Source organism: Canis lupus, chromosome 12 (assembly GCF_011100685.1).
Source record: "Canis lupus familiaris isolate Mischka breed German Shepherd chromosome 12, alternate assembly UU_Cfam_GSD_1.0, whole genome shotgun sequence".
Taxonomy (NCBI): domain Eukaryota; kingdom Metazoa; phylum Chordata; class Mammalia; order Carnivora; family Canidae; genus Canis; species Canis lupus.
Genome location: NC_049233.1, coordinates 10,612,640 through 10,636,357, shown reverse-complemented (window position 1 = coordinate 10,636,357; position 23,718 = coordinate 10,612,640). Strand labels below are relative to the sequence as shown.

The 23,718-nt window shown below is 49.1% G+C and overlaps 1 protein-coding gene across 1 annotated transcript; it reads left to right on the top strand.

Moving 5' to 3' along the window:
• The first annotated feature begins 13,812 nt into the window (after positions 1-13,812).
• Positions 13,813-22,962, top strand: PGC (progastricsin). Its single transcript, XM_038553373.1, is given in 14 exon segments — positions 13,813-14,179; positions 16,947-17,009; positions 17,011-17,095; positions 17,398-17,515; positions 18,595-18,711; positions 18,988-19,019; positions 19,214-19,431; positions 20,788-20,833; positions 20,835-20,890; positions 21,496-21,589; positions 21,591-21,644; positions 22,027-22,083; positions 22,085-22,129; positions 22,810-22,962. Coding segments are annotated over 14 exon segments (1,197 nt in total). The 5' UTR covers positions 13,813-14,120.
• Positions 22,963-23,718: the final 756 nt, after the last annotated feature.

Sequence of the window (23,718 nt, the reverse complement as noted above, 5' to 3'; positions counted from 1 at the left end):
GCAGAATGCAGCAGTAGGTCACATTATCCCCCTCCCTCCAGGGATGCAGATACCAAAGCTCAGAGAGGTCAAGTGGTTTTCCCAGTGTCACACAGCCAGAGGGGGTTGGGATAGGAACCCAGGCTTCTTTGATTTCTGAGCTCAGGTTCTTGCCTTAATGCAGCAAGACTTGCCTGCTGAGCACCTCACTCCTTTCCCTCCAGGTCAGTGCAATATCTACCTCATGGGGTTCCAGTCCAGGCACCTGCCCTGGGAGGGCAGTTGGCCCCTGTAGCTCCCAGATGATGCCTTCCTGAGGGTCTCTATTCCATGTCTGCCGTGGGCAACAACAGGGGGAGCCTGGCCGCTGCTGTGTAGACTGTCTCTGACTATCTCTCTGGCCAGACACAGAGAGACACAGTGCTGTCTGGGTCTCCAGGTCTCCTAGAAGCAGGGGAGCCCCTATTTGTCACTCATTCCAGAGAAACCCAACTTCTCAGGGTCGAGAACTAGGATGCCCCAAATAAAGCAGCTCTGTGGGTTCTGGCTTTGGGGAACAGTCAGGCAGCTGGGGTCCAAATAAAAGGGTATCAGGTCAGTTTGAGAGGAATTGAGTTGGCAGGGTGGACAGAGCCTTGGATGGGGAGCCCCCACTTGGCATGACAACTGACTATGCTCCAATGGATATGACGGCCCCTGGGCAGGGCCTTGGTGGTGCAGGGACAGGCTGGACTTCCTGGCTGAACTTTATCTCTGACAGACTGCCCCTTGCCATTGGGTCCAGGGTGAGCAGAGGGTGGGGGAGGAGGACAAATCTAACCCTTAGAGACCGCAGCCCTGGGGGACTCTGCCCCTCTCCGAGGTGCCCAGCCCAGGAGACAGGTGCTCAGGAGGCGAGGATTTCAGGCTGCAGTTCTCTTGCTTCCTGACTCTCTCAGGAGCCCTTCCTATCCTGCAGCGTCTATGAAATCATGAGTGTCTGGGTTGCATCTACACTAAATATATTACAATCAAGTTGGTCAGCATGGAGCAGGCCAGCAGGTACCCGGCAAGTCCTGAGCCAGGCAGTACGGCCTTGGGGTGCGAAGGGTGCCATGCCTCGTCCTGGACCAGAGACGCAAGTTTGAGAACTCAAGAACAAGTTCTCCAGGAAGCTGAGTTGAGAATGCAAAAAATAAGTACATGTGCTGCAGGGATCGGCCTGGTGCTTCCAGAACGCCTGCCCTGACAGCTACTGGGAAATTGCTCTAGTGGCCACAGGAACCAGTGTGTCTCTCCAGTGCTTTCCAGCCAGCGACAGACCCTGGACTTAGAAGGAGAGGCAGGCAAGGTGCAGGTGAAGGCTCCCACTTCTGAGCGGAGTCTGTGTTACCTGGAAAAGCTGGATTGAGGTCCCGAGACTGGGTGGTATGCGCTGCCTGGATGAGGAGCAAGCCCAGCAGAAGGATGCGTTAGTGCGATGGGCCTTTGAAGAGGCTTGGGGAAGGAGGTGTGGGTTTGAAGACCAGACAGGCCCCATCGGGAGGAAGTGGAGGTAAGAAGACCACAAGACCCTAGTTTATTTAGGGTCCAATTTAGGTCGTGGTGACGACCTTCAATTTCGTAAAGTAGTACCACGGCAGATGCACTCACCCATCTTCATATATCCATTGTTTCTGGTTGGTGGGAATAGTCATTAAAAGGCCAGAAACTGTTGTCACTGAATAGGACCTGAGGTCTATTCCTCAATCTTTTTTTTTTTTTTAAGGTTTTATTTATTTATTCATGAGAGACACAGAGAGCGAGAGCGAGAGCGAGAGCGAGAGCGAGAGCGAGAGAGAGAGAGGGAGAAGCAGGCTCCATGCAGGGAGCCCGATGTGGGACTGGATCCCAGGACTCCAGGATCACACCCTGGGCCGAAGGCAGCCGCTTAACTGCGGAGCCACCCAGGTGTCCCTCTATTCCTCAATCTTAGTTAGTAACAAGTCATCACAAACTGCCATGGATTTGCACTGTGATTATAATACCTGCACTTCTAATTTTGTATACACGTAACCAGTAGTTTGAAAATTTTTTCTGTGCAGGCTTACTTGATGGCATGATTTTAGTGAGTTGAAACTATTCACTTGTAAAGCTCGTTTTCCCTTCCATTTTAAGTTAAAAGTTTGTGTCATTTAAAAAAAGTCAAGAAATTAAAATTTTTATCAGAGGGTTTTTCCCCCACAAAATCAGTTGTTCTAATTATTTTTGGAATTTTAGATGTGTTTACACAGTTTCAGTTTATTTTTTTATTTTTTATTTTTTATTTTTATTTTTTCACAGTTTCAGCTTAGATAGCCATTCTTGGTTACTTGTCTGTGAGTTTTTGTAGTCGATGGCATTTCAAAACTGCTGATGTGTTTGCATTATTTGTAAGCTAAAAACCTAGTAGTGTAGAGCTGTCTGCTACAGATGTTAAATTTAATTTTATTTTTTTTAGAGGAAGAGAGAAAACATGTGTGAGGATAGGGGGCAGTAGGCAGAAGGAGAGGACGAATCTTAAGCAGAATCCTGGCCCAGCGTGGAGCCCTTCCTGGGGCTGGATCTCAAGACCTTGAAATCATGACTTGAGCCAAAACCAAGAGTTGGATGCTTAACCGACTGAGCCGCCCAGGCGCCCCTGCCATAGCCTTTTAACATGAAGTTTAATAGTAGTTAAAATTGCAGTATCCTTTTAAGTGTTGATAATCGGCTCCTTTTTCTTTCCTCCTTAAACATAAACATTTTTAATTGCTGTTAACTTGAACTTGACCCAGATCTGTTTTACATTCTGTTCTGTAATCATGAATTTGTGTGGAGATATTCTCCATAGACTGAAATGCCTAAAGAAGTCTCAGGCTGGCTTCTGTTTTATTCAGGGATTTTTTTTTTTCTTTTTGTCAATCAGAAAAGGGATAGTGGAGCTTCTTCATGTATAAAACAGTATATTTGATTGGAGATACTGAAGAGGTGCCTTGGGTGGCTCAGTGGGTTAAGTGTCGGACTCTTGATTTCAGCTCAGGTCATGATCTCAGGGTTGAGAGATTGAGCCCTGCCTAGGACTCCATGCTCAGCACAGAGTCGGCTTCAGATTCTCTCTCCCTCTCCCTGTGCCTCTGAACCACCCGCATGCTCTTGTGTGCATGTGCTGTCTTTCTCTCTCTCTAATAAATAAATAAACCTAAAAAAAAATAACTGGAGATATTGATGATTCAGCTGCCACAGTAATACTGTCTTCAAATCATGTTTAAGGTAGCTGCTTTTATGTGTATTTTGTAATGTTTGCCTTTGTAAAAATAGTACTGGGTGATGAAAGATTAGAGAGAAAATGTTCATCTGTGTAGAGGGTACATTTTCTTAGTTGTTCTGGGAAAAAACTCACAGGTTATATGTGTGGTATTTTCCAAAAGGACTATTAATAGAACTATTTGAAATGAACTGGTATGAGACTATTTTAAAAATAGGTTCACTGTCAAATCGAATGCAACTTTTTTCTTTACGTACAAGACTGGAAAGAGTGCTAAGTCATTTGGCACTTCTCTACAAATATTTTTCATGGTCACATTCATTAAATGTTACTACATTTCTGAATTTTTGCAAAAATGTATTTTATCATAATAGAATGGCATTATTTTAAAGAGTGAAAAACTGACATTAATTATTAATTATTAATAATTCAGAAAAGGAACTAAAGTCTAAGGTCATCAGATTTATTTTTTTTATTTAATTTTATTTAGATTCAATTAATTAACATATAGTTAATAACATTATTAGTTTCAGAGGTACAGTTCAGTGATTCATCATCAGTCTTATATAACACCCAGTGCTCATTACATCACACGCCCTCCTTACTGCCCATCCTCCAGCTACCCCACCCCCCCATCCACCTCCCCTCCAGCAACCCTCAGCTTGTTTCCTATGGTTAGGAGTCTCTTCTGGTTTGTCTCCCTCTCTGATTTTGTCTTATTTTTCCTTCCCTTCCTTGTTTTGTTTCTTAAGTTCCACATATGAATGCGATCATATGATAATTGTCTCTCTGGCTGACTTATTTCCTCGAGTTCTACCCATGTCATTGAAAATGATCAGATTTCATTTTTTCAATGGCTGAGTAATATTCCATTATATATATACACCACATCTTTATCCATTCATCCTTTGGTGGACATCTGAGCTCTTTCCATAGTTGGGCTCCTGTGGACATTGTTGCTATAAACACTGGGATGCAGGTGCTCCTTAGGATCACTATGTTTGTATTCCTTGGGTAAATAAGGTCAGTGCATCTAAAACACACACACACACACACACACACACACACACACAATTGATGAGGGAGGTGTGACTTTCATTGTGTATAGGTCTTATAATTCATAAACATAGCCTGTATCTCAGAATAAAAATATTTGTCACATATTTGAAGTCATGCATGGTAAGGAGTGTGTTTCAATGGCTATAAACAATAACGTATCATAAAAGATCAAGCTGATCTTGTGTAACTAAGGATCTATGAATGAATTTAGTTGGTAATTGGTGTTGTGCAGCTCACATGTTTACACATTCAGGGCCCTCATTTCCCCTGAGGGAATCGCCTTTTAGGTGGCCCTTGAAATGGTGTTTTGAGGTTACTTTTATCCCAGAGTCCCTTGGGTTTTGACTTCTGCACTTAATTTTTTTTTAATACCATGATGATGATGGTACATTTTCCTCTATTGCTTCTAGCTAGGGGCTTTCATTCTACCAGTTATTAATATCCAATGTTATTAAATGTTCATATTGCCATCCTGTAAAATACTCGATTTTTCTTATCATTCAGCACGCCGCTGCTTCTGTCTGTCTTAATGCCAGCATTAAGATCAAGAGTCCTTTACTCCATGCATGCAGGCTTTGAAAACTTTTATGAAGTTATTGATGTAATTTGATATTTTTCCATAATCTATATTTTGAAAAGTTACATCATTGCAACATCTTTTCTAAATCCATCGTCAAAACTTGCCTTAAGCTACCAGATTGCCTTTGCCACCACTAGGCATACCACAGGTTTGTATGTTTAATTTACTTTCACAATAAACTCCTATGTCATGAAAAATAAATAAATAAATAAATAAATAAATAAATAAATAAATAACAATTAACACATGGCTATGCACAGAATCCACAGTTCTTGCTCCTTATCTTACCTAAGGGCATCTTTCCTTCTGTGCTGCTGGGGACAGTGGTAGCACAGGTAAACCTGTCAGGTCCCCATCAGTTGGGAACTCCCTGAGCAGGGACCACCTCCCTCCCTCATTTTAGGGGTGCTCCGAGTGCAGGTGTCCTGTCTCCTTTCTTCTCTTCCTTCTCTTTCTCCCCTTCCTTCTTTTCAAATGGTGACTTTATAAAACATGAATGGAAGTCCAGCATGCATGCAGAAAGGTACATGCATCGTGAGTATATAACTCATTGACTTGGGAAGACCTCAGAAGAGGAACTCAGGTCAAGAAACAGAACATTCTCAGCCCTCCTGGGTTCCTTTTCGTCTTTAGCCTTGCCTCCAGACCTGCTCCGTTAAGAGAGAGATTCCCACTCCACTGAGAATTCCTGGGGGCTTGCCCCCTGCTAGCACTTTCACAATCCTGGCCTTCCTGGATGCTTGCAGCATCCCCAGGGGCAGATGTTACCCCCCACTCACAGTCAGGGAAACTCAGGCTCAGAAAGGCTAAGTGAATTGTGGGGGCCTAGGGGTCAACACATGGTAGAGATTGGCCTTCTCTCAAGTGAATTGCATGTCACATGTGACCATCACATTAATTTGTGCAAAGAGGGGTGATGAAGAGTTTGCAGGTGGATCCCTAGGTCATCAGAAATAGATGTGCATGGACATCTCTGAGATTTGCCCAGACACATCCCTTACTTCTTCTGGGGGACTTCTGTCTACACTCTTCAATATGCTTCCCAAGGGAGCCTCTGGGTTCTCTCAGGGCCCTGCTGCTGGCCTCAGTTGGCTGGTCCAGGAATGAGTCAGAAATTCAAGGAGTTCTTCAGGGAATCCTGGTTTCCTTCTTTCTCTGGAAGTGTGAAAGTCAGCTGTCTGTGGTTGGTAATATGGAGAAAGCCGGTGTACGGTGACAGAGGGGGTGAGGGGAGGAAGCAAAGCCGGAATGAGAAGAAGCCAGAAGGTCGTAGTGGTGTTTGGATGCTGGCTTCTAGCTGACCCCAAGGCCCTGTCCCATCCTTCCCCTTCCTGCAGCTGGGTTGCAGTGTCACATGCCCCTCACCATCCAATGCACCCTCCCTCCCTTTCCACATAAGCCAGACAGGCAAGCTGTGGTCAGAGAGCAAAAGGATGTTAATCAATAAACCAGAGAGAAAAACAGTCTGTCTATTTTTTTTAAAAAAGATTTTATTCATTTATTTGACAGAAAGAGAAAGGAGAAGCAGGGAGAGTGGCAGGCAGAGGGACAGGGAGATGCAGTCTCCCTGCTGAGCAAGGAGCCCAATGTGGGGCTCTATCCCAGGATCCTGGGATTATGAGCCATCCAGTCTGTTAAGCATCTATTTCAGTCCATCTATTTCTCCACATGTACACATGGAGCTCAATTTCCAGCTGTTTGAGATATAGATGGATAAATCAGACTCCTGTGTAGAATGGGGATAAATTAATTAACTTGTGGGATTGTTGTGAGGGTTGCCCAATTAAACACATACAAAATACCCTGTCCCGCATACCTTCAATGATAGGATATTTTGGCAGGTGAGGAATTGTCCACTTTAAAACCTCAACCCAGTTCTTGCTCACATGAGAATTCTAACTGATAAATGTAGCAGGACTTATGGAACTAGAAGAGCCCCAAGGCAAACACCACCATCGTGGCTGTTTGCTGGCAAAACCCAGTAATGGATGCTAAGTTAATGGGTGGAACTCTGTTGAGAAACAGGACCCCTGCAGAGTCTCACAGTGTCTCCCACAAGATACTTATTTATTATCAGGGGAAAGACGGTAACTGTACAGTTGAGAAGCCTGGTAGAAATCCCCAGAAAGATCCCTGGGTGGCGCAGCGGTTTGGCGCCCGTCTTTGGCCCAGGGCGCGATCCTGGAGACCCGGAATCGAATCCCACGTCGGGCTCCCGGTGCATGGAGCCTGCTTCTCCCTCTGCCTGTGTCTCTGCCTCTCTCTCTCTGTGTGTGTGACTATAATAAATAAATAAATAAATAAATAAATAAATAAATAAATAAATAAATAAATAAATAAATAAATAGAAATCCCCAGAAATGAGCCGCGTCCATATCATGTCCTCTGATATCAGGCACCGACAAGGGTGTGTCACTTCGGTGGTTTCTGCCCCCAAAGGCATGCCCTCAATCTTGTCCTGGGACAATCAGAACAGCCAACATGGAGGGTCATTCCAGAAAATAACCGACCTCGCTCTTTACACGTAGCAAGGTCACAAAAGACAACAAGAAAAAAAAAAAAAAAAAAGACAACAAGCGAGGAGTCAGAGCCTGGAGGAGACCAACACGGAAACTAAACACAGCAGGGGAACCCGGATCGAATCCTCAATCAGAAAACGGACATTAGTGGGAAGGCTGGTGAAATTCAAATAAGGTCCATAGACTGGTTATCAGGGTAAATTTCCTCGCTTCGACCCTGCAATGTGGCATGATGTAAGATGTTAACATTAGGGGATTCTAGACGGAAGGCATATGGGAATACTCTGTACTACCTTTGCCACTTTTCTGTAAGTAGAAAATTATATAAAAGTAAAAATTTTTTTTACAAAGCATACATTCTTGAACTTGGAAAAAAAAATCTCAGGTCAGGTATGTCTTTAGTAGTTTTGATTGAACTCCTGGTGTAAGAATAAGACAAACACAGAATTTAAGGAAAACACCAGAAAGCCAAGATAACAGCTACAGATCTAGGTACATTTCATTAGACAGCTGCCCAAATCTTATAGAGCCCCTGTCCCCAGAGCTGCAGTGAGGTAGGTCTTTCAGCTGTGTGGGCTTATTTCATGGGACCGAATACACAGATAGACCCAGATCCTTGGCACAATCTCCCACTGGCTGCAGGAGACCCCTGGATCAGTATTCCTCAAAAGGTGCTCTTTTGCCTTCTGCTCAAATGACTCTGATAGTAAGGAGATTACTACTCTCTTCTTCTGGATGATTATTTGTGGCCCACAGGCTATCAATAAGAATAAGAAATTGGAATTCACCTAAATGAATAGGGCTAACTGATCCTAGCTATGAAATGGTAGCACACTGTGTAACCACCAAAACTGAGTAAGAATGTGGCTTTTCTTTTTTCTTTTTCCAAATTTTTATTAAAGTTCTAGTTAGTAAACACAGAGTGCAACACTGGTTTCAGGAATAGAAGAATGTGACTTTTTAAAAAATTCTTTCTTTCTTTCTTTCTTTTTCTAAAGATTCCATCTATTCATTCATGAGAGACACACAGAGAGAGGCAGAGACACAGGCAGAGGGAGAAGTAGGCTCCCTGTGGGAAACTCGATGTGGGACTCGATCCCAGGACCCCCAGATCACGACCTGAGCCAAAGGTGGATTCTCAACCACTGCAATGAGCCAACCAGGCACCCCTTTTTAATTCCTTACTTAAATTCCATTTAGTTAATATATAGCATATTATTAGTTTCAGGGATAGAATTTAGTGATTCATCAGTTGCATATAGCACCCAGTGCTCATCACATCACCTGCCCTCCTTAAGGAGGAGGTGCTGTGATGCTGCCCAGCACCCAGTTATCCCATCCCCCCACTCACTCCCCTCCAACGACCCTCAGTTTGCTCCCTAGAGTTAAGAGTCTCTTATGGTTTGTCTCCCTCTCTGTTTTCATTTTATTTCCTTTTCCTTCCTTTGCCCTATGTTCATCTGTTTTGTTTCTTAGATTCCACATGAGTGAAATCATATGGTATTTGTCTTTCTCCAGCTGACTTACTTTGTTTAGCATAATACTCCCTAGTTCCATCCACATCATTGTAAATGGCAAGATTTCATTCTTTTTCATGGCTGAGTAATATTCCATAGCGTGTGTGTATGTGTGTGTGTGTGTGTGTGTGTGTGTGTGTGTACCACATCCTCTTTATTCATCTGTTGATGAATGTTTGGGGTCTTTCCATATTTTTGGCTATTATGGACATTGCTGCTATAAACATTGGGGGTGGAAGTGCCCCTTTGAATCACAATGTTTGTATCCTTTGGATAATTGTACCTAGTAGTGCAATTGCTGCATCATGGGTAGTTTTATTTTTAACCTTTTGAGGAACCTCTATACTGTTTTTCAAAGTGACCACATCAGCTTGCCTTCTTACCAACAGTATAAGAGGGTTGCCCCCTCTCTGCATCCTCGCCAACATTTGTTATTTCCTGAGTTGTTAATTTTAGCCATTCTGACTGGTGCAAGGTGGTGTCTTATTGTAGTTTTGTTTTGTAATTACTTGGTAATGAGTGATATTGAACATTTTTTTCGTGTGTCTGTTGGCCATTTGTATGTCTTCTTTGGAGAAATGTCTTTTCATGTCTTCTGTCTATTTCTTGACCGGATTTTTTGTTTTTTGGGTTTTGAATTTGATAAGTTCTTTATAGATTTTGGTTACTAGCTCTTTATCTGATAAGACATTTGCAAGTATCTTCTCCCATTCCACAGGTTGCCTTTTAGTTTTGTTGATTGTTTCCTTTGCTGTGCAAAAGCTTTTTATCCTGATGAAGTCCCAATAGTTCATTTTTGCTTTTGTCTCCTTTGCCCTTGGAGACATGTCTTGCAAGAAGTTGCTGTGGCCAAGGTCAAGGAGGTTGCTGCCTGTGTTCTCCTCTAGGATTTTGATGGATTCATGTCTCACATGTAGGGCTTTCATCCATTTTGAATTTATTTTTTGTGTGTGGTGTAAGAAAGTGGTCCAGTTTCATTCTTCTGCATATGGCTGTCTAATTTTCCCAATACCACTTGTTGAAGAGACTATCTTTTCTCCATTAGCTATTCTTTCCTGCTTTGTCAAAGGTTAGTTGACCATAGATTTGAGGGTCCATTCTGGGGAGCTCTGTTCTGTTCCATTGATCTATGTATCTGTTTTTTGCCAGTACCTTACTGTCGTGATGATTACAGCTTTGTAATATAGCTTGAAGTCTGGAATTGTGATGCCTCCAAATTTGTTTTTTTTTTTTTCTGTCAATATTATTTCAGCTATCCAGGATCTTTTCTAATTCCATAACAGATTTTAGGATTCTTTGTTCCAACTCTGAAAAATGCTGAGTGTGGCTTGCTCTTTTTCTTTCTTTCTTTCTTTCTTTCTTTCTTTCTTTCTTTCTTTCTTTCTTTCTTTCTTTCTTTCTTTCTTTCTTTGCTTTTTTCTTTCTTTCTTCCTTTTTCTTTTTCTTCTCTTTCTTCTTTTTTTAAAGATCTTATTTATTTGACAGAGACAGAACAGGCAGGGGGAGCGGCAGGTAGAGGGAGAGGGAGAAGCAGGCTCCCCAAAGAGCCAGGGAGCCCATTGAGGGGTGGGGGGGGTGGCGGGGGCCGATTCCAGGATTCTGGGGTCATGATCTGAGCCCAAGGCAGATGCTTAACTGACTGAGCCACTCAGGCGCCCCCATTGTGGCTTTTCTTAATGCATGGAAATGTGTTTGTAGTAATCTTAGTGACAAGAGCAGAGCAGAAGCAGTGTTTACGGACTGATTACAGCTATGTTAAAACCCAAGTGTGTACAGTAAGAGTATGAAGATAATTTACAACAGTGAAAATAGTTGTGGTTTCAAGATATTTTGATTTTTAAAAAGCAGTATTGTATGGGATGCTAAATGAAATTTAGTATCCAGATTGAAAGGAAAACCCCAATAAATCCCTCCATTAAAGGGCCTGGGGATTCTCATTTCAAGAATGATTAAGAATGGCTGCATGGAGAGCTAGATTGGGCAGGATCCTAAGGCCTTGGCTCAGCACTATGGGTAAGAGTGATGCATCTGATTAGTGATGTCTTCCAGGGGAAGGATTAGCAGTGGCAGTGGGCAACCTAGGTCCTTGCCTTATTCCTAAGATATTCCCAGCATCCATGACTTTTGTAGACACTCTGACAAATGAATGAGCTGTTGAAAGAGCCACGTGCAGGAAGATACCTCATCTTTTAGTTATATGTGGTAAGATTGGGGCAAGTCACTGGGATAGAAGATTGTATAAAACAAATACCGCAAGGGAAGAAAAGGCAAAGTCCTCCAAAATCGGGGTCAGTCTGAGTGTAGGTGGGCACAGCAGGGAAGGTTTGTGGCATTTGGACTGGGTCTTGAAGGAGGCGGGGGTTTTGCAGGTGCAGATGCTTGAGAAGGTGTCCCAGATAGAGGGCACAGCATGGATGAAGGTGTGGAGGGTGGCAAATACCAGGCCATCTTGGGAGGGATGAAAGCAAGGGGGTCACTGTGGTTACAGGATAAAGCATGTGTAGGTTAGTGATGGAAGCTGAGCATGGAAACAGGATGGGGCCAGACTCAGCATGTTCTCAAGACAAGGGTGATGCGCTGGAATTTTATTTACTTAGGCACAAGTGGCCATTGATGATGAGTTTGGAGGCAGGTGGTGCTCAGAAGGAAATGAGACCAGAGGGTGTTGAGCAAATGCCTCTTTCCTGGGAGACCACTGGCATAAGGTGATCTCAGGCTGGATTTGAGAAGATCCCTTTGGAATGTAGGGGGACATCATAGTGTTGGGATAATGAGGCGGGGGAGGTAAGCCACCCTGATTAAGAACAATTCCATGGGCTTTTGTTACTGTTCAGGATTTCCTGAGCTCTGGACCAGGCTACAGCCTCTGTCCTCTGGGAGCTTCTAGTCTTTGGGGGAGGCAAACATACCCCAGGAAACAACTGGAGACCCATCTGAGAGTGTGTGAGATCCAGCACCAAGGGGAGAGGGTCAGCAGGGGGTGCAGCATTTAGGGGCAGAAGAGAATGTGGGCAGAGTCAGTGGGTCAGGCTCCCTGGGTGTCCTTTGTAGGAGATGGTTGTAGATGACATCTCAGGTGTCCTCAGACTGCACATCCCCACATTTGGGAGAGGCACTGAGGATGGACAGAATTTGGATAGGTAGATGCGAGAGAAGTGGGCTTTCCACCGATTAGTGGCTGGGTCTTGGGGGTCAGGCCAGAGACAGGTGAAGACTTAGAATGTCTGAGGACACTGGGGAGACTGGTTGCTATCAGAAGTTCAAGTTGGGGAGGTGGGGTTGCAGACCCCCTGGGCCTGGCAGCCAAGAAGGGAGCCCTGGCTTGAAGCAGTGGGCCAGGGATGATCTGAAGAGACGTGGGGCCATTGGGGTTTGAGGTAGGCTAGCCTTGCAGCTGTCAGACTCCTAGGGTCCTACCAGATAAAGAAATGGTCCCTGGAGGCCCTGTCTGGGAGTCTGGCAGGCCTCACAAGATTTGGGGGATCCCATGGATTCTGCTCTATTCATAGGATTTGCTAAGCTTGCAAGGACCCTATGCCTCTCTTTGGCCTGCCCTTCCAAATCTGCAGAGCCCTTGCTCCAGGGAATGTAGTCCCTCACTCCCTTGTCTACCATCCCAGAGTCAAATGTGTCCCTGGGGACTGCAGGGAAGAATGGGGGCTGCTTTGGCTTTGAGACACAATCAAGTGGGTATATCCCATTCTGTGCCAATCCTAGGAAGACCTCTAGTGCCCTCTGTCTCCTCCCCCATCCAGGGCTAAGGGAGGTTCTGGGACTCTGGGTGGATAGTGGGTGGTGGTGGCCAGAGGAGAAACTCCCCCAGTGGCTGGATTATATCGGTGTTTGCAGGCCCTCAAGCCCCTTCTGCATGATAAATGTGTTTGGTGCTGAGTGTACGGTACAAGGTGGCAGAGATGGGTTTAGCTTGGGGGCTTTTTCCACTCACCCCAAACTTGGGAGCTCTCCTATGCCAGGCTTGTGGGCATTTGGCCAGCTCCAGGTCATCTCAGGCAAGAGAAACTTATAGCTGGGAAGCAAGGAGGGCTGGGAGATAAAAGAGAGAGAGGCATGGGTTTGACCAGACTTAGGGGTGAGACAGGGGCACATGAGAGTTTGGAAGACAGTAATGGGGGAAACAGGTATTTGAGGAACATTAAAGATGGGGGCAGAGCCTCAATGGGTTGGGAGAAGAGAGACAACAAGGAAGAGAGGCTAGGTCTGGCATGTCCCCTCCTCCCCTGCCCCTGCCCCAGGCCTCCTGTAGTTGCTGACCTGTACAAGTGGAACAGCCAGAGGCCAGTGTGATTTACATCATGGGTGTGTCCCGAGCACCTGCTGAACTATGATGACAATCTGTCCAATTTGAACCCCATTTGACTGTGGAAGCCTCCAAAGCTCCTGCATATAGCTCTGACTTCAGCCATTGGCACGCCAGCCCCACCACTGGCTTCAGTGCTAAGGATACAGCCTTCATTACCACCATTGGCAGCCTCTCACTACCACATGGTATTACCATCATCTGCTGTACCGGCCCCATCATCCCCAGCCACCCAAACTGCATCCCATGGGGTCCTGGGGGGTGCTGGGATCCAGGACTTGAGTCAGACCTCTGAAAGCGTCACCTACAGACCAATGATTCTCAACAACTTTAACCCTTAAAGGGACATGTGGCAATAACCTGAGATATTTTGGTTCACAACATTCGGACTGCTGGTGGCATCCCCTGGGTAGAGGCCAGGGATGCTGCTAAACATCTAAATAGAACAGAACAGCCCCCCAGCAAGGAATCATATGTTCCAAAATGTCAATAGTACTAAGGATCAGAAACCTGCGTATGGAGGTCCTATGCCCTCAGTTGACCTGACTCTGGCCTTCACCCCAAAATGTCACATCATGCCTCTGTTCCTGGACAAGGAGAAATCCTCATTGGTGCATCTTATGGCAACTCCTATTATTCACACTTCTTGGCCCCCCAGCATGTATGAAGAAGTGCAGAAGATCTAAGGTCCTCTGTGGCCACTGTCAAGAAGGAAAACGTACGGAAACAAGAGATTGTGCAGCACAAGGTGCGTCTGGGATTGAGGTCAGGATTTTGCCTGGGGCAGGGAGGCAGGGACTGGGCTAGAACCTGGAGGTATAAAGGCAGGAGTGCTCCGGCCTTCACTCCACAACAGCCCCACTTGGAGGGGCTCTTCCTCTGTGGCCAGTTGGGAACCAGCATCATGAAGTGGATGGCGATGGCCTTGATCAGCCTCCAGCTCTTGGAGGCAGCAGTGGTCAAGTGAGTCTGGGGCCTGGCTAGGGGCCACTCCACCTGTCTCTGCTCTGGAGTTTCTGCTGGGGCGAGGAAGGCTCCCCGAGCAGGTGTAAGGTGGGGACTCAGAGGTAGGAGGAGCTACAGCCTTTGCCCTCAGAAAGTGTCTAACTGAACCAAAGGAGAGTTTGTCCACCAGATGCCCTGCAAGTCAGTTAAAAATACTGACACTGAGCCTTGCAGTGCAGAAAGACAGGCTCATTCATTGGTGTGGCACTACCCAGGTGAACGGGGAGCTAATGCTCAGAAGTCCCAGACTCCCTGATGCTTGTAAGGGAGGTTTTTTGTTTTGTTTTTTTTAAGATTTATTTATTTATTTATGATAGACAGAGAGAGAGAAAGAGAGAGAGAGAGAGGCAGAGACACAGGAGGAGGGAGAAGCAGGCTCCATGCTGGGAGCCTGACGTGGGACTTGATCCCGGGACTCCAGGATCGTGCCCTGGGCCAAAGGCAGGTGCTAAACTGCTGAGCCACCCAGGGATCCCCTAAGGGAGGGTTTTTAAGGGAGATAATCAGAGATGAGGGGCTCGAGGTGGTGGGTTCTTCTGAAGGATCAGGGACTGGGTCAACCTCAAGATCAAATGACCTGTCTTTCTGGCACTGGTCTGTCTGGTTTGTTTCATCACCTGTGACTGGGTGGTCCTTCCCTCTCCTACTCTGGCTCTCCAAAACATCTCAGCAATGTGTGTCAGTGATGCTATCTTTGTTAGCAAAAATAAAATCACACCTTGTGATTGTGCAAGCTGATTCATTTCTTTCTCTCTTGAGCCTCATTTTCATTATCTTAAGCAAAGTGTCCTGGTATGTTCCCAATAATCGTTAACTATGGGCTACAGGCCTTTCTGCAGACTTACTCCGCTGGCAGTTGCACTTCCAGGCAAAGGAAAAGCACAGCCGCTTCCTTCCCCATCTGAGGAGAAAAGGTGGACCTGGGACAGAGCCAGGGTGACTGGTCCCAACAGACCCTCAACAGCCAGTGTGCATTCCTCCCGCAGAAAGGAACGATTATTTCTGGATGGGCAGGCATTCACTAAAAATTCCCTTAAGGCCGCAATCTATTTAGCACATGGCACAGCGATCTAAGGAGAAACACCAGGAACGTAGTGTCTACATGCTAGGGTGTCCGGAGAAAGGAAGCGAGGAGGCATGGCTCCCAGGATGTCCGGAGGGCGCCTGGCCTGCACCCTGCCTGCTGCCTCACCCGTGAACACTGATGCCCCAGTTGAAGACATGGCTCCTCTCAGAAACCTGCTTGTAACAGGCACATTCTGTAGAGGTGGCAAGCCCGAGCGGCCATCAGTCTTCACAGCTCAGTGTGAACGGGTTTAGTGGAGAATTTGGGGCCCTGAGAGAATGGGGAATCACATGGGAAAAGAAAAGAGGCAGGACTTCTGGAGTCTGGAATGAGCCTGGTGGAGCCATAGGGACCCCCTAGGCCATGGCAGCAAGCATGTCTTGGAAGAGGAGACAAGGGTGACAGAGGCAGAAACCCAGAGCCCCTCAGTTCCAGTTCCAGAGCTGATCTGGGCTCCAGACCACCCAGGCCAACCCCCACACCACCTGGTGTCTAGAGAAGAGCAGTGATTGGCCCCAGGCCAGACCATGAGAAGTAGGGGCAGACCTAGGACCCTGTCTTCTGAGTTCCGGTCTAGCATTGTCCCCTGTACCCATGCAGTGTCACATTCAGCCAGGGCCAGGTGCCTGAGGGCCACCATAAGAGAGGATTGGGGTGAACTCTGCATCTCCGAAATCTTACTTAAAAATCCAGGGTGCGGGATCCCTGGGTGGCGCAGCGGTTTGGCGCCTGCCTTTGGCCCAGGGCGCGATCCTGGAGACCCGGGATCGAATCCCACGTTGGGCTCCCGGTGCATGGAGCCTGCTTCTCCCTCTGCCTGTGTCTCTGCCTCTCTCTCTCTCTCTCTGTGACTATCTTAAATAAGTAAAAAAAAAAAAAAAAAAAAAAAAAAAATCCAGGGTGCCTGGGTGCCTCAGTCGGTTAAATGTCTGCTTTTGGCTCAGGTGATGATCCCAGAGTCCTGAGGTTGAGCCCCACATCGGGCTCCCTGCTCAGTGGGGAGCCTGCTTCTCCCTCTCCCTCTGCCCCTCCCCCTGCTGTGCTCGCTCTCTCAAATAAATAAAATCTTTTAAAAAATGCATATATCCTGGGCTGCCTGGCTGGATGACGCAGTAGAGCACATGACCCTTGATCCCAGGGTCCTGAGTTCAAGCCCTCCATTGGACGTAGAGCTTACATAAGGACAATGCATATATCCTGCCATGGGTGATGGCTGAAGCCCCCCTCCCCTTCCAGGGAAGGAATTTATGGGATGTCTGAGAGCAGAGGGCCAGGGCAGGATGGGACCCATCCTGGAGATGGGGCGTGGGCATGCATGGTGAAAACCGTATTTGTTTTCTGAGTCTTGGAACAAGTTTTGAGAAGAGCTTTGAAGGAAAGAGAAGGAGAGGGAAAGAGAGAGGCAGAGGGAGAAAGAGACAGAAGGGCAGAGCCAGGGAAAGAGACATGGAGACAGAGAGAAAGGGATGGAGCCAGAGCCAGAGCAGGAGTGAGAGGGAGCTAGGCACAGACACAGGGTGGTAGGCACAGGGGACACCAGGGCTGGGGGCCCGAGGCCCGAGGCTGGAGGTGGAGCGGTGGGGAGGGAAGGAGGGACAGACGATCAGCAATGCTGGCGGGAAGAGGGAAGTCCCTGCCCTGACACCAGCCCGTCTGCAGAGTTCCCCTGAGGAAATTAGAGTCCATCTGTGAGCCCATGAAGGAGAAGGGCTTACTGGGGAGTTCTTGAGGACCCCAAGAATGACCCTGCCCACAAGTACCACTCTGGCAACCTCAGTGTGGTCTTCAAGCCCCTGGCCTACCTGGATGTGAGTCCTGACCCTCTGTGGGGGTTCTTTCTCCTCGGTGCCAAAGGCTGATGAGGCTGGTCCCTGGGGGTGCCGCACGATCCTCTCCGTACCCTCCCACCTGGCCCCTGGGACCTGCTCCCTTCTCTCTACCTGCCAGCCCAGACTGAAGGTCTGTGTGTTCTCGGCAAGGATGGAAGATAGGCTTGGGCCTCTGCCTCTGGATCGCATTGTAGGGCAAGGGCTCTGTCCATGGAGGAGGCTCTGGGCCTGAGGGTCTCTGTATCCCTCCAGAGGTAATAGCCTGCCCCATGGCCCCCCAGAGTATGTACCTTGGGGAAATCAGCATTGGGACCCCATCGCAGAACTTCCTGGTCCTTTTTGATACTGGCTCCTCCATCCTGTGGGTGCCCTCCGTCCAGTGCCAGAGCCGGGCCTGTGGTAAGTGCAAGGCTTGCCAGGGAGAGTGGTTGGCAAGGGGAGGGCATTGATAGCCTCGGGGGAAGGAACCAATGAGGCAGGGATTGTGGGGCCTGGGTGCTTCAATCCTGAGAGTCAGGGGCATGTGCAAGACAGAGGGAAGAGGGATCCCTGGGTGGCGCAGCGGTTTAGCGCCTGCCTTTGGCCCGGGGCGCGATCCTGGAGACCCGGGATCGAATCCCACGTCGGGCTCCCTGCATGGAGCCTGCTTCTCCCTCTGCCTGTGTCTCTGCCTCTCTCTCTCTGTGTGACTATCATAAATAAATAAAAATTAAAAAAAAAAAAAAAAGAGGGAAGAGACTGGCCCTGGACCTGGGTGGTCTCTTTGTCTTCCCCCTCACCATCACGTGTTCCTCCACCCGCTCCAGCCCACCCCTTTTGCTCCATCCATCCCACTCCATTCTGCTCATTCTGTTCCCTGCCGACAATGCCATTCCGTCCCACCAAGGTCTATAACATTTTTTCTATTCCATCCCACTTCACTAAGTTCTCACAGAGTATCTCCTAGACACTGGTCCCTGTCTTACAGTTGTGTTTGGATACAGGCCATGCTCCCCTCCTTTAGGCTGCTCTGGTCCCTGCCGGAGCTTTGGGGTTTGGGTCCTGACACTCCTTGTCCAAAGAGTCCCTCATAGGCCATGTCTCAGGTCCTGGCATGGCCAGGTTCTTGATGGGGCAAGTGGGGGGAGAATGCAGGGATGCCTTGGAGGTTCATTTGCTCCTAAAGCTGATGGTAATTTTTAGGCACTTGCCTTGTGCCAGATGATCTGCAGGGGGCCAGGGAAACAGAGAGGGATTCTAAGCAACCTGCCTACCAAGGGTCACAGTCAAAGGACCACCAAGAGTCTGTAAGACGGGGCTTCGAGGCCAAGGCTGGCCACCTCACATGGGTTTTCACATCTTGGGAATCCCCTCAGCCAGGCATCCCCTGACTGCGTGGCCAGGGGTGCCGAGGCTCCAGGATGTGAGTACAGGCCAAAAATCGGGTGGGCAGCCCTCCACCTGCAGCCTGCCTTGGCAAATCCTCCTTCCCACTGTAGCCAGTCACCCCCACTTCAACCCCAACATGTCCTCGACTTACTCCAGCAATGGGCAGATCTTCTCTGCGCAGCATGGCAGCGGCAGCCTCAGTGGAGTCTACGGCTATGACACTGAGGGTGAACCATGCTGCAGGCTGCTCCCTGCCTCAGGGTGTGGGAACTGTCCCCAGGGCTCTGACCTGGGTTGGAACCTCCGAGGCCTCAGAGTCTGATGGGAGCTTCCAAGGAGACCCTGAAAATACAGAAAAACATTTAGTGCTCTACCAAGTTCAGGCCAGGACATGAGTATGCCAAGCGCTCCTTCAGGTAGTCAACCAGCCCTCGCTGAGCACTTCGTGGGCCAGGCACCCAGGACACCCTGATGAATGAGATGACCTGGTCCTTTCGTTAAAGAGCTTAAAGCCAGGATGGGGGGGAAGATGGAGGTGAGGGTGCTACAGCAGTTAGGAAAGGCCACTTGAGAGAAAACATGGCTCTTGTAAGATGTGTCAAGAAGGCAAGGGGCAGGGATCAGGGAGGGACGAACGAGGGAACCTTGAGGGTCTTTGTGGAGAGGGTTGTGGGAAGGTGAGTGGAGTTACACTTGTCACCTCCCACCGCCTGGGTGTGTCCCTTCCAGGTCCAGAGCATCCAGGTCTCCAACTAGCAGTTCGGCCTCAGTGAGCATGAGCCAAGTCCCTACTTCCTCTAGGTCAGGTTTGATGGCATCATGGACTTGGCTTACCGGGCCCTGGCAGAGGGCAGGAGCATCACAGCCCTGCAGGGCATGCTGCAGGCAGGCCTCCTCTCCAGTTAAGTCTTCAGCTTCTACCTGGGCAGGTAAGAAACTGCACGGGGGTCCTTAGCTCCCAGGCAACTCCCTCCATCCTCCCCAGACCCTGGATGGGTGGGCTTAATGCTTTGGGGTTTGGCGGCCTCCCAGCAGGCATTTGGCTCCAGCTACTACTTGTGTCCAGAACTTTCCTCCTGGGCTTCTAAACCGTCCCCCTGTCCACCCACTTTTCCATCATCCCTGTGTCTGTCCCCAGCCCACTCAGATTTTTCTTTGTATTTCGTGGTCAGTTTAGAATCTTTCCCTCATCTGGGTGAACTTAGCTTTAGTGTGGCTGCTGATTCTCAATACCACTGGGATTTACCTCCTGCCCAGAGCCACAGTTCACTCATTGCCTCCTGAGCAAATGTTTTCTACCCGGACACTTCTTTTGTATAAAAATCTACTGCCTCATCTCCTTTGATGTATTGTTCCAGCCAGGTGCCAGAGTCTTCCGGTCAAGGTTCATCATTTGTCCCCAGGAAGGTGTTTTCCTCACCACAAACACAAGCAATGCAGCCATTTAGTGTGGGAGCCAGGTGGTGGGGGCGGGGTGTGTGGCCTGGGATGATGGGCTTTCCTTCTTTCCTCTCCACAGTGAGCCAAACACCTTCTGGAGATAGTCAGCATCTGCTATCCGGCCTTAATCACTAGAGTGACTTTCAACAATATTTCCCTGTTCCTAATGTTGCTGACTTGGTCTCTACCTCCAGTTACAATTCATTTTGAGTTTAGCCCCTAGAGCTCCGCCCAATTCCACACTCAGATTTGGCTACCAGGGGAGGCTGAAAGGAGGTGGACTATTCTTCCCTCCCTTGGGCCAAGGCCCCACCTCCCTCCAGTCCCAGCAGAAAAATGTCAACCGGGGTGCAGGGTCAAACTCCCAGTGACACACAACACTAGCAGCAAGAAGTGAACGGGAGAGAGGAAGGGGTGTGAGACAGGGTGTGGGCCACACAACCAGCAGCCTCCCCAGAGGCAGGGCCTTGAGGGCAGCATTACCTAGACCAGAGGCACTGGGAATTCTAAGGGGCTCTGCTTGGAGCCGCAGTGAGAAAGGGGGACAGAACTCCTTCCCTCAGGGAGGAGGTCTGAAGGGAGACACAGCCCTGCCCCCAGGGATCCCCAGTCTGAGGGGAGACACAGCCCTGCCCCCAGAGAGCCCCAGTCTGCAGTGGGTGGGGGAGGGAGACACAGACCTGCCCCAGGGAGCCCCAGTCTGAGTAGGTGACATACTCATGCTCTAGGGACCCTCAGCCTGCAGCCAGGGCAGGATCTCTCTTTCCCTCTGAAGGCGATTGCTGGACCGGAAATCTTTTCTATAGTCATCCCTGACTCACCCTTCCCTTTGCCTTCTGCAGAGATAGGAGCTCTCAGAACAGAGCAGTTCTCATATTCAGAGGGATGGACCACAGCCTGCACAAGGGAACCAATCTACTGGGCCCCAGTCACCCAGGAGCACTACTGGCAGATTCGCATTGAGGAGTGAGTGTGTGCTGGGGACGTGAGGAAGTGGCAGGCTTTGAGGCCTTTCATGGCGTGCGTGCATGCACACGCGCGCGTGCACACACACACACACACACACACACAGGTTGGTACCGCTAGGAGGTCGGGCTAGGCGACTCCTGAGGCCTGCCCTTACAAAGCCACAGATGTCCTCTGTTGGAGATTGAAGGCCCACCTCAGCCTGAAGAAGTGGGTGAGGTGGGGACAACATAATAGGGGCAGGTCTTAGAATCTCAAACATTATAGACTCTGTGGTCCAACACTGTGTGTTACAGGTTGTAAACTATGGTGAATGTGGGGGGATTAATGTGCTCAACGTACTTACAACCATTCAGTGACCCAGGCTTTCAGTGTTTCTAGAACCTTCCTTGCAACTTTTAAGAAAGACATTCCATGGCCATTTAGGTGTCCTTGGACAGACTGAGCCGGGGGGTGGCTGGATTGACCTCTGCAGAGTCCTGACCTTCCTGAGGTGTACCTTGATTCTGTGGCTGAAGCTGTTTATTCCTCAGAGGCCGGGAAAGCCCACCTCCGAAATGCCCTGAGCTGGAGTTGCTAAGGGCGCTCCTCTCCTCACCATTCAGGTTCCTCATTGGCGGCTGTGCCACCAGCTGGTGCTCCCAGGGCTGCCAGGCCATTGTGGACACAGGCACATCTCTGCTCACTGTACCCCAGCAGTAACCTGAGTGCCCTTCTGCAGGCCATAGGGGCCCAGGCGGACCAATATGGACAGGTGTGTCTGGTGGAGGCATCCCCCTCTTTCGGAGAGGTTTGTTGGGAAGCATTTATGATTCTTCCGGGAGTAGCCCCACTCTTGGCCTCTGTGCTTCCAGCTGCCCAAAGCCCTGGAGGTGGTGGGGGGGTGTTGGGCTGGAGGCCTGGAGACTGAGTCCGGGGTGTGGAGGCTTGTGCTGAGGGGGTAAGGGGTGGTCATGACTGGTCAGAATTTCCTTGGAGGTTTGGCCCCTCCAAGGAAACGGGTTAAACTCTTCCCAGGCAAACTAACCAGAACGGGAGGCCAAGCAGGGCAGCAGGGCCCGGGGCGCTGAGGTGAGGAGGTTGGTAGGTCCGCTCGGGTGGACCTCGAGGCACCTGGGCCCTCTTCCTCTCTGCAGTTTATCGTGGACTGTAACAACGTCCAGAACCTGCCCACCTTGACCTTCCTCATCAGGGAGTCGTGTCCGTTTCTCCCTGCCATACCACTCCTTCCTCTTCACAGTGAGTCTGTGGGGACGCAACTGGGGTGTGAGGGGGGCCTGGGAGCCGCTGGGTCTCCTTATCATGTACCATTTCCTAGCTCCTTGCAAGCGCTGCTTTATTTTTTCCACTTGCTGGCTCCAAACCCCTACTCTGGCAAGAGGCTGTTAAACAGAAGAGTGTCATCTATTATCGATCACTATTCTTAATTGGTGCAGAAAGGCACTGGGTTGGTTTGTTGAGCGCTGACATGTCAGCACTTGGGGAAGCATTGTGCCCACACTGTCCCACTGAAGTTTCAGGACATTCCAGGAGGGAGATGCTAATTTCTATTTTACAAGTGAAACCTTGGAGGTCTGGAGAGGTTGAGAAACTGACACAGGGCTACACGGCTAGTCGGGGTGAAGCTAAGGTTGGAAGCCAAGTTGGTGTGGCTTCAAGGCTTTGCCAGCAGGCTGACCTGCTCCACGTCGGGAGCAAAAGGGAGTGCGTGGGAACTCGGGGAGAGGAGGCTGCAGGTGGTCACCGAGGTCTGCATTTACCCATTGCAGAAATCCCTCCTACTCTGGGGCTCAGTCAGCCTGGGGGGCCTCCAGGGGAGCACACCTGGCTCCCTCATTTCTGCCTTTGTGCTCAGGGCTGAGCAGTGCCCTGTCCATGTGGGAGCCAATGAATGAGCGCTGCCCTTCCGTGTTGTGCAGGAAAATGGCATTTGTGCCCTGGGGGTCCAGGCCACCTACCTGCCCTCCAGCAGTGGCCAGCCCCTGTGGATTCTTGGGGTTGTCTTCCTCAGGTCTTACTACTCCATCTTTGACATTGGCAACAGCAGGGTGGGCTGCGCCACTGCCGCCTAGACTCAGCGCCTGGAGGCCTGGGCTTCCTTCTTCCTCTGGACTCAATCCCTCCCCACAACCCCCACCCTACCCTCGCCCTGCAGGAGGTTCCCTGTGTGCTGCTTCTCTGGATTCCGTCTTCTTTTGCTGGCTTCTGGACTTTCTGTCACAATAAATAGTTATTCTCCTTGTTGGCCAGCGTGTTGTTTTTAGAAGGTGGTTGTGGCCTGTAAGGCAGCTCCTGGTCACAGGGAATAGGAGGGAAGAGTGGGAGTCGGGGCAGATGTGCCTCTGCTGGACCCTGTTCTCCCTCAGAGTCTGGGAGGCTTGTGGGGGCCAGAGAAGGGTATCATTGAGATTCTAAGAGAGAAGGGGCATAACATAGGGCTTGGGGATGGGCCCTGTACCCTTCAGACTTGGGAGTCTCTCTACAGCTTCTCTCTGGAGAGAGAAAAGAGTGGTAGTGACACTGAGGCAGGACATTCTTTTGTGAGGGGCCAAGGGGCCCAACCGCCACAACCCCAAATGTTCTGCTCACTTAATTGACCGAATGACCAGCAGAATCACCCCAGGCAAGTCTACTACCTCTGTGACGAGGGCTTCCATGCCTCCCATACCTAGGCCTTCATTTTGTCACCTGTGATTGAATTTGCACTAGGAGCTTCTGAGAAATGCTAGATGCCTATGTGCACTTGTGACAGTCATGGGTCCTGTGCACTTGTGACAGTCATGGGTCCTTCTGGAAGGGGGATAATGCTACCAAAACCTATTTCCAGG